The sequence below is a fragment of the Lycium ferocissimum genome, chromosome 2, assembly GCF_029784015.1.
Source record: "Lycium ferocissimum isolate CSIRO_LF1 chromosome 2, AGI_CSIRO_Lferr_CH_V1, whole genome shotgun sequence".
Lineage (NCBI taxonomy): Eukaryota > Viridiplantae > Streptophyta > Magnoliopsida > Solanales > Solanaceae > Lycium > Lycium ferocissimum.
In genome coordinates, this window is record NC_081343.1 from 60,412,965 (window position 1) to 60,423,569 (window position 10,605).

The 10,605-nt window shown below is 31.7% G+C and overlaps 1 protein-coding gene across 1 annotated transcript; it reads right to left on the reverse strand.

Moving 5' to 3' along the window:
* Window positions 1-3,829: 3,829 nt before the first annotated feature.
* On the reverse strand, window positions 3,830-8,642 carry LOC132046482 (cytochrome P450 84A1-like). Its single transcript, XM_059437121.1, has 3 exons — window positions 8,200-8,642; window positions 7,310-7,960; window positions 3,830-4,830 (listed from the first exon to the last, which is right to left on the reverse strand). The coding sequence occupies exons 1-3, from the start codon at window positions 8,500-8,502 to the stop codon at window positions 4,207-4,209; spliced, it is 1,578 nt and encodes a 525-aa protein (XP_059293104.1). The 5' UTR covers window positions 8,503-8,642; the 3' UTR covers window positions 3,830-4,206.
* Between the last annotated feature and the right edge of the window lie 1,963 nt (window positions 8,643-10,605).

Here is a 10,605-nt window from a genome sequence, read left to right on the forward strand (position 1 = left end):
AGTAATTTGACTAAACTACCCCTAATTAAATAGGTATTGGGATTTGGTCCCTTAACACTTAATAAGGTCAAATCTGAAAAACTAAGGTTAATTCTTTCTTGATTTGCTAAGTGAACACTTGATTTGCTAAGTGAACACTCTTTTTTTTTATCCAAACAATAAAGGCTAACCGGATACTCTTTTTGATCCGGAGCGACTACCAATTTTCACGCTGTGCATATTTTTTGATGGTGCTAAAAACTTAAACATAAGAAATAGATCTATGAGGAGCATATGTCAATGTTTAAAATTTATTCAATTTACGCACTGTATATTTTAAAACTTGATTAGTAATTAGCACTCTTCCAACAAAGTCATAAATGACTAAAGTCATAAATGACTAATTTGAGCAACAAAAAACAAAAACAAAAAAAGACTAATTTGAGCCCAAAAAAGAATACAGAGCTGCTATAACCAAAAAAATCATGGTCTGTTGTTGGTGGAATACGAGTAAGGACTTTGTTTGCCCAAGTCCCTTGCTTGAAGGACTATCGCACTTTCAGTGGTACTGAGACTGTCCCTATCACTACCCTTTATCAAGCTGGTTTACAAGAGTTCCGGATTCTTCATGATAGATTCCATTTTCCTCCTAAAAACAACTTCTTTTCTGTCAGTCACCTTGCAGCTAACCATCTTCGTGTCATCTTTTCTTCTTCTGAGTGTCTTATCCACGATCAGCGCACGGGAAGGATCGGGCGGGCAGTGAAGGCTCATTTAGTAGACAGCGAGCGAGCTGCTTGAGATCACACGAGAGATAAACAGAGAAGATAAAACTACAACACACCATCTTTTCTAGAGCCTTAATCATAAGAAAATGGAAGAAAAAAGAAATATATAATAAGTATATAATTTTTCGAGCTCTTGTCAATATCCCCTCCCACAAACAGAACAACATTCAAGAGCCTTCTTCCTCCGGCCAAACTAAAGCATGAAAGCAGGACTGCATTGAATTTAACGACATTAGTGCTTCAAATATGAAATGAAAAGGATAACATTGGGTTGGAGTTCTCATGAACAAAAGTACAAATTTATATAGGCAAAAATGGATGAATACCATAAGGTACCTTAAAGTTTTAAATTAAATATTTGGGATTTATGAATATTAAAAGCATCAGAGTTATGGATATGACCAGTTACGAAAATGAAAATTTCAAAGCAATAAAGAAGAGAAAATATAAATGCAAATGACATTTAAGTGCTACAACTACGTGAGTCTGTTCAAAAAAACTGATATTTACATTTTAAGACTTCAATAGCTATTTGAGCAATTATTAGGCAAAGCATATAAATAAAATAGAGAAATGAAGAGAAAATGTTAAAAAATTGAGGAAAAAAAGATAAATGGCAATAAAGGTCATAGAGAGGTGCTACATAGGATTATCTATGCCTAACTTTATTATATATATTGATATTGATGGTTGTTGTAAGCCCCACATAATAGCACAATAAGTCCTTTTTGTAATTATGCTTGGTATCTCGCAAATATATTCATTTGTTTAGTAAACATTGTATGCAGTGAAATAATGTCGAACAAATTAGAATTTTTTTACAATGGTTGAGGCACAACCAACAAAATGTGTGTGAGGCTCCATTGAATTTTTGACACATGAATAATGGGCCCTATCTGTCTTGAAAGCAACGATTAGAGAAGAAATTATCCGTTTATACTACAAATCATGTGGGTCCCAGCAGGAAATAAATATTAAGCAAATGAAAAGTTATACTACCGTTAAAGATTGCTTCTTGCCAAAAGCTACCTTATAGATAGAAATATGATTTTCTTTTCTACTTAAAATATAATTTAGAATATGTGGTCCCTCATTACTTTTGAATGTAGTTTTATTGGAATCGTTATTTGGAATAAAAACTATAGCAAGTTTTTATATTGATCCTAATTTTAGCTTATGCTCCCCCCTTTTTAAATTATTTGTCATATTTTTTGCTTATACGCTCCTTAAAAAACATTAATTAAGATGATTGTTTACTATTTTATCACAATTTATGTTTTGAGATTGAATATTTACTCATATCTCTATAATTGAGTTGTTTGTAGTCTTAAAAAACAATTACTACTAAGGGTATAAAAAATTAATTAATTTTTTGTCTTGAACTTCTAAAATGATAAATAATTCGAGACGAGGGAATAATAAAACTCCCTCTGTCTCAATTTCTTTGACACTTTTTTTACTCAGTCTCAAAAGAATGTTATCTTTCTATATTTAGTAACAATTTAATTATAAAATATCCTTAATGAATTATATTTCGCCTATTTCTAACATGGTTATAAATCATCTCGTTAAAGGTATTTTAAAATACACAGTTTACCTATTTTCTAATATGGCTATAAATCATATCCTTAAGGGTATTTTATAATTAAATTGTTACTAAATATGGAAGATGTCATTCTTTTTGGGATTAAGTAAAAAACATGTCAAATAAATTGAGACATGGGAGTTTTTATCATTCGCTTGGTCTCGAATTATCTGTCGTCATTTCTAAAAATAGTCGTCTCAAATTATTTGTTATTTTTAGAAGTTGAAGACAAAATTAACTTCTTTTTTTTAATTTTACCTTTAGTAGTAATTATTTTTTAAGACTACAAACAACTCAATTATAGAGAGATAACACAAAAATAGAGTAAATATTCAATGAAAAGAGAAATCTCAAAACATAAATAGTGATAAAATAGTAAAAAATCATCCTAATTAATATTTTCTTAAAAAGCGTATAAGCGAAAAATATGAAAAATAATTTAAAACGGGGGGAGCATAAGCTAAAATTAGGATCAATGTAAAATTTGATATAGTTTTTATTCCAAATGACGATTCCAATAAAACTATATTCGAAAGTAATGGGGGATAACATTTTCTAAATTATATTGTAAGTAGAAAAGAAAATCATATTTCTATATATAAGGTTTAGCTTTTGGCTAAGAAGAAATCTTTAATGGTAGTATAACTTTTCATTTTCTTAATATTTATTTTCTGCTGGGACCCACATGGTTTGTAGTATAAACACATACTTTCTCCTCTTTTCGTTGCTTTCAAGACAGATAGGGCCCATTATCCACGTGTCAAAAATTTAATGGAGCCTCACACACCTTTGTTGGTTGTGTTGTAAACAATTTCAACAAATTAGGACGGATGTGGTATTTCTAATTTCAGCTTGGTAACTTTTTATTATCTAAAACCACGCGCGAGCATAAAAATCCATTCGTACGTCATGCTTTGAACCAGCAGAGAAACGATAAGAGTGTATGCTTTTCCTTTTTCCTAATTTATGAGGGTGGAATATTTTATTTATTTATTTTGTTTACTTTTCTGGGATGGTGGAGTTGAAGAATGCGTTAATCGCTACCAACATGCAACGATTGGTGCTTCTAGATGCCGTCAAGCAACAACTAAGTTTTTTGAATTTGTTTCGTATATCAAGTTTTCAGAGTCAATTAATGAACAAAAATATCGGGTACGAGCTTTAGGAATGAAGTCGGGTGTTACCCCTAAAGTGACCTTTAAACTTTGACTTAAATTTTCATTAGTAACCTCAAGATTTATATTGTAGTGGTAACCGTGGAAATTTCCCATATAATAAGTGCGAATTCATTCTCACAAGTGTGGTAGAAAGAGAAATTCCTATTAGAACTTTAAAATTAAATTTCAGAGCTTTCTTATTCATCTCAATTGAAGCGGCAAACTAGTAATATGCACGTACGTATTTACATTGTTCAATTCAACTAGTTACTAATTCAAACAAAATGAACAATACCAATAAGGTAAATAGTCACAATAAGTAAATCAACAAGGATCAAGAAGTCTTTATTGGATTTTGATTATTATCTTTCAAAGAAGAAATAACAAACACGAGGCGACATTTACAAACCAAATGTCGTAACAAAAGAAATCAAAGGCAAACAGATATTGTCCCATATACACAACTACCATTCAATTCCTCCCCCTTTCCCTTTCAAGCAATTATTTTCGTCCTTTTGCTTTGGCACCTCTTCATTACGTATACGCATCTATGTTACATTTAACGGGAAAATACAAAATAAAGGTAAAAATATCCAAACAATCCAATAATATACTCCTCACCAAGGCCCTTCCTTTTTTGTGCCCATGAATTTGTGTATATCAATCGGTATAAGGTGGAAAATACCCCATTTTTCCTTCAATAAAGTGGACATAATAACCGTGGACTAGGCACAGCCACTAGTCGATTAGCCCTTGGAGCAGTGAGTCCAAAAATATCATCCATGTTAAGCTCACTTGGTTTCATCCCATCAGGTAATTCCCAAGTAAAGCAATGAAGAAGATGGGCCACAGCCATATCCAATGCATAAAGCCCAAGTTGCATACCGGGGCAAGACCTCCGGCCCGACCCAAATGGTAAAAACTCAAAGTTACCTCCTTTAAAATCAGGCATACCTTCTTTGAGAAACCTAGATGGTTTATAAGTTTCAGGATCTTCCCATGAATGTTTGTCACGATTAATGGCAAATGTGTTGACTATAACATGTGACTTTGCCGGAATATAATAGCCGGACATGGTGGATTCCTCCGCGGTTTCATGGAGGAGGAGAGGGATTGGAGGGTGGAGACGTAGAGTTTCTTTTAGACAACATTTTAAGTAGGTTAATTTTTCAATGTCGGATTCTTCGACCTTCCTATCGAGTCCAACAACGTTAACTAGTTCTTGTTGCACCTTTTTAAGGTCCTCAGGACTTCTCATAAGCTCTGCCATAGCCCATTCAATTGCAGAAGCCACTGTTTCTGTCCCTCCAAACATTACATCCTGCAATTTGTTTGACAGCCACATATCATTTTAAGTTATATATACTGTCAGTATATAATAAGTTTGATACAATCAGGTTACTAAAAGATATTACTACAAGTAAACTAAAAGGCACAGTAGCATTTATTACCTTAAAAAAAAAAACCAACCTATTATAACAAGATAATTTTTTATATTTTTATGTTATCAGGTATAAAAGTTAAATAGATACGTGGTTGGTGGGGGTTAGGTAGAAGTAAGATAAACTCCAACTTTTACATCGTTTCCGGGGAAAGCGCTTCGTAGCCAACCATGCGAAAATGAAGCCAATTTTCAAAGGGATAATGAATGGCACCAGATTTTCTAGATGGACTTTTATTGACCATTTTTGAAATTTTATTCATACTCCCTCCGTTCACGTTGACATGTTCACGATAGATTTTACACACCCCTTGTGAAATAATAAATAAAATGAATATTTTATCATGATATTCATATTAATTAGTGTACATTCTTAAGATTTGAAAATATGAGTAATTAATGCTAGGGATAAAACATGAAATATAAATTGTTTTTCTCTTGATATTAGAAAATTGACAAGTACTCCCTCCGTTCACTTTTATTTGTCCATTATGGAATTTGCACACCCCTTAAGAAATACTCCCTCCGGATCAAAAAAAGAGTCCACTTAGCCATTTGCACACCCCTTAAGAAAATACTAACTCCTAGACAAAAATAGATAATTTGACTAAACTACCCCTAATTAAATAGGCATTGGGATTTGATCATATAACACTTGGGGCAAATATGAAAAAACAAGGTTAATTTTTTCTTGATTTGCTAAGTGGACTCTTTTTTTTTATCGAAGAAAAAAAAGGCAAAGTTGACTCTTTTTTTTATCCGGAGGGAGTAATAAATAAAGTGCATAATTTACCATGATACTCATATTAATTGATGCTTATTTTTAATGCATTTGAAAAATGATTTGAAATGAATAATTAATACTATGGTAAAATAGGGAAAAAAATGTCTTCTCTTGATATGCTAAAAGTGACAAGTAAAAATAAAAATGTATTTTTAGAATAATGAATAAGTAAAAGTGAATAGAACGAGTAAAAGTGAAAATTTATTTTTGGAATAGTGAATAAGTAAAAGTGAACGACGTGAGTACTTGGAGTTAAGGGGCCCAAGTGAATCGATTATTACGTCACTAAATAGTATGGTGTTTTCTTATCATGATCAGTTAGTAATTTAGTTTTAGAGTAACTTTTCCACATAAAATATTCGGGTTATTGTATTTCTATTTTACTTTTTTGGTTACCGACTCCATCTTCTACTTTTCCACTAGGCAAATTATATCTATGCTTTATCTTGGATAGCATCGAAGCTTAAATCAAGTCTTGGAGCCTCCGAGTTACCCTTACTAAAGAGTGGTAAATGGTAAGTTAATCAAAAGACAGACTTGAAAAAATATCCTTAGTGCACACTAATTCCTTTGCATTTAATTCTAGAAAATTATTAGAATATAGCCGGGACATTAAGAATCATATGACTAGACAAAGTCGTAAAAATATTTGGTGTTATTATATTGAGATATTCAAAAGACGAATGATTAGACGCTAATAAGTTAGAGGAATTATATGGATCCTTCAAGAACCAAGCTCTATCGAAAAATACCTGGAAGAATAATTTAGCAGCATAGAATGCTAGTTTACGTTGGAAAGGGAGATTTTTTTTGGATTGAAGTACTACAAGTTTCAATAGAAAATTTTAAAACTATTCGGTTATCAATTTTCAAATTTTCCTTTTCTCTTAATATTAATTTTGTGATGATGGAGAGACTTTAACGCATCTTGCTATTCTAAAAACCAATCTACTTTCTGCCGTCAGACATAAAGGCAAATTAAATGGTTACCAAAACCTGCATCTTACAAGATAGATTAAACCACTAAAAATATACTTTGAAGTTTGAACATATATTCACGAAAAACATTTGTGTTATCTAAGATTTAATAATTCTTGATGGTAATATGTGAGCTGCCAGAGACAGCCGTGTCATTGCTAGCTTTACCCCACCGCTATATAGGAAACTCTATAGTTGGACAAGATCAGCTTCTAGATCAACTTTTTTGTTGTTTCCGTTTATATGATATATTTTTCTTTTTAGCACTTTTTAAATTTAAAAACAACTAACTATATACTTCTCGTTATATCCTTAATGAGAAGCTTTTATAATCACATAAATGTAATAATACTTTAAATGTAATGATGCATTTAAGGCTACAAGTTTTAAAAAATTTATAATAACATAAATTATTGCATGTTTTAGACCACATGTTTACAAAAAATTCATTTTATTTAATCATGTATATCGATTCAAATTATGTCACATAAATTAAAACGGAGGCAATAACGAGTACGTGACAACCACACAAAAAAAGAAGACGACAAAACATATATGTATGGAAAAGATTAGGGAACTTTGTTTTATCCAACTTACCATGATGATAGCTTTGATATTATCCCTATTAATCCTGATAGCATTCTGCAAATTATCTTCCGACTCATTTACTTTTGCTTCCTCACCGTAAAACGCTAAAAGCTCGTCCACCATATCAGTTTCTCGATCACCATCCTCGTTAGTACCATTAACATTAGCCTTCTTTCTCTCAATATGGTCATCAATAATTGAATCGATGAACCCATCAAGCTCGGCACGTGCTTTAGCAAGTCTAACATTTAGACCTTGCTGGCCAACCCACCCTAGCCATGGTATGAAATCAGAAATATTAAACGCGCCAAATAGCTTAGAAAATTCTTGCAAAATTTTAATGAACTCGTCTTTTCCTTCTACCGAACAAGTTCCGAAAGCAGCTCGGTAGATAATGTTACTAGTGAGACCGAAAACAAGTTCCCCTAAGTTGACGGATGTGCCCGTGTTGGTTGTCACAATCCTGACCATTGAATCCACTTCGTCACGAACTGAGTCCCATGACTCAGCTCGTCTGCGACTGAAGAGTTTCATGACACATAATTTTCTCATCTGGCGCCAGAAGGGTCCATAGTCAGCAAAAGCCATGTCCGCACGGTCGTATGTTAGGTAACTGATTGCTACGGTCGCTGGACGGTTCGAATATATGTTGTCTTGTACCTGTTGAAACATAATATAATCAAGTAGTGAGTTCAATTGAACATCTTTTTACACTATTAGGTTAGCTAAAAAAATAAGTATAAATGACTCTGCTTACTGCTTAGTAAGTTAAACTAGTAGCCAACATGGTACTTATATTACACTGATTGTGTATTACTTGTTTATACTGTTAGTATATAAAAGTTAATAAATTAATAATTTAAGTTTTTATATGAGAAGATCAGACACTTCAACTGTACCTGTAGTACTTGCCGAGCTTCTTCTTTGCCAGAGACTACAATTTTGTGGACATAACCCATTTTAAGGTGAAAAATGCCGCCATATTTTTGGGCTAATTTGGCAAGTCCACGGTGAGTTAACTGGTCCATCATCATCATATTACCAATGAGAGGCCACCCTCTTGGGCCTGGAGGATAACGTTTCCGGCGAGACGTGGAGAAAATGAATAAGAAGAGAGGGATAACGAAGAAGAAGAGTAGCATGGGCTTAGCTTGCATAGCTTCAAGAATTGAAGTGATATTTTTTTGCACCATCTCTTTCATTGTTCTAAATCTTGCTCTTTTTCTTTGTTTTAGATATCTAATTTGCTTTGTTTTTGAATGGAGATTTTGGGAGACGGGGGAGTATGTGGGAGATAGGGACTAGTTGCAATTTCCTCAAAATGGTTCTGCCTTTTATTGGTGGATATGATGGGGTCTTTATATACAGATTTATCTGATATTACTATTTCCTGTCGGTACCAAGTTGGGTGTATATACTGTTATAAAAATAAAATTATTAAGACTTGCACTTGGTACGTTGATAGCATTTATTTTTTCACGGTATCAAGTTATTTTCAAATAAGATTTAAGTTATACACACAAATTATTAATGTTTTCCATAGAAATTTACCTATAATTATCTTATGAATGATATGATTATGTAATATTTTAGACTACCAGTACATAGAATTTAAACACTTCAAGACATAATTATTGTAACTATATAGTAAGTAAAAATTAGTAAAACGAAATTGTACTGATAGCGCAAATGTTTATTTTCATTATCAGTGAATGTATATGAGTTAAATCCAAACTTTTATGAGTATAATTTCTATGCACTAAGTTGTACAAAAGAACTTCTACATCATCGATCGGATTAAGTAAACTAACTACATGTAATCATCTTTAATAAATGGGATTAATAACATGAAATTAAAACAATAAATCTCAGATTAAAATGTACTGATATTATAAAAATAATTAAAAGTATCAAATCCTATTTTTATACGCTTATACAACACTGCTCGCTTGCCAAATGCATTCTAGACAACGGAAACGGAGCCACACACATAGACTATAGTATCCCGGAAGCCTACGCAAGATACTGAAATATGTTAAGTAAAATATTCCAATAGATTAATTATGTTATTATGTTAAGCTCTACATCAGCTATATGTATAATTGTCTTAGATTTAGAATAGTCAACGAAATATTAATGAAGCTCTAGTTAAATACTAATTTCAAAAAGGAAATAAGGTTCTTTTTTTGTTGGAGAAGAAACTATTACTGCAATTACTTAATAAATACTCTCTCCGGTTCTTAATAAGTGTTCGCTTAGCCTTTTTATTTTAGTCCAAAATAAGTGTTTTCTTAGCCTTTTTATTTTGGTCCAAAATAATTAAGTCCGTTTACATAATCAAGAAGAAATTAATTTTATTTTTTAAAATTCGCCTTATTAAGTTCTAAGTGATCAGACCTCAATCTGTCAAGTTAATAGTATATGCAAATTAATTTTAATTAAGGATAGTTTAGTCAAAATATTTTTTTTTTTAATAATTAATATTTTCTTAAGGAGTGTGTGAAAGGTTAAATTGACACTTATTTTGAATCGGAGGGAGTTCATCTAAACATGAATATGATGTTAGTGATTAGTGAAGGCGTAAGGTTGCTCAACCAGACAATATAAATTTTGTGAAGGCATTTTATAAATCCCGTGCTTGTTGAGAATATTTTCTACCATCTAATAAGAGGGAGTTAGCAGGCAGCAGATCAACATGGCTGCTTGAGATTTGAAGGGCAATTCGATCATTTTAGTTACAAGGGAATAACTTGATTGGCTTAAAAGAAATTTTACTGTAGCTATTTTATAAGTTTTTGAGTGTCTTTACCGAATTACCCTTTGGTTATGTCAGCATGCATCACTTTCAAGCAGCAGCCTTTTGAACCACTTCTTTTTTACTTTTCGTTGTCCTAGCCACGTGGCTTCTTAACCCTGCAGTGGTTATCTTGAAAAAAGTAGTGTCTTTATTGAATTTCTGTTTGATTATTATAATATGGGTGAAAATTATTTACACTCCCAATTTTATTTTAAAAATTAAATTCTTTTCTTAACTTTGAATAATAGTCATTCTCCCTCTTTCATTCTAATTGACCTTTTTTAAATTCTTATTTTACCCTTACATTATCAACTTTTGTCTTCTTCTTTTTTTACTTTTTAAAATCAAGATTTTTTTTTTAATCTATGTAACAAATTTCCTATTAAAAAACAAAATATTATCTTCTGGGTGAAAAAAAAGTGGAAAATATTAATTGAGTATATAAGTTAATAATGCTTTATAATGAAATAAATTAGTAGAATAAAAATAATAAATATTATTAATAACA

Excerpts from the sequence above, each read along its gene's own strand:
- LOC132046482 (XM_059437121.1), bottom strand. The coding sequence starts at position 8,502 with ATGAAAGAGATGGTGCAAAAAAATATCACTTCAATTCTTGAAGCTATG. Across the intron at positions 7,961-8,199 it reads AAGCTCGGCAAGTACTACAG|GTACAAGACAACATATATTC; the intron begins GTACAGTTGAAG and ends ATGTTTCAACAG. Across the intron at positions 4,831-7,309 it reads ATATCAAAGCTATCATCATG|GATGTAATGTTTGGAGGGAC; the intron begins GTAAGTTGGATA and ends AACAAATTGCAG.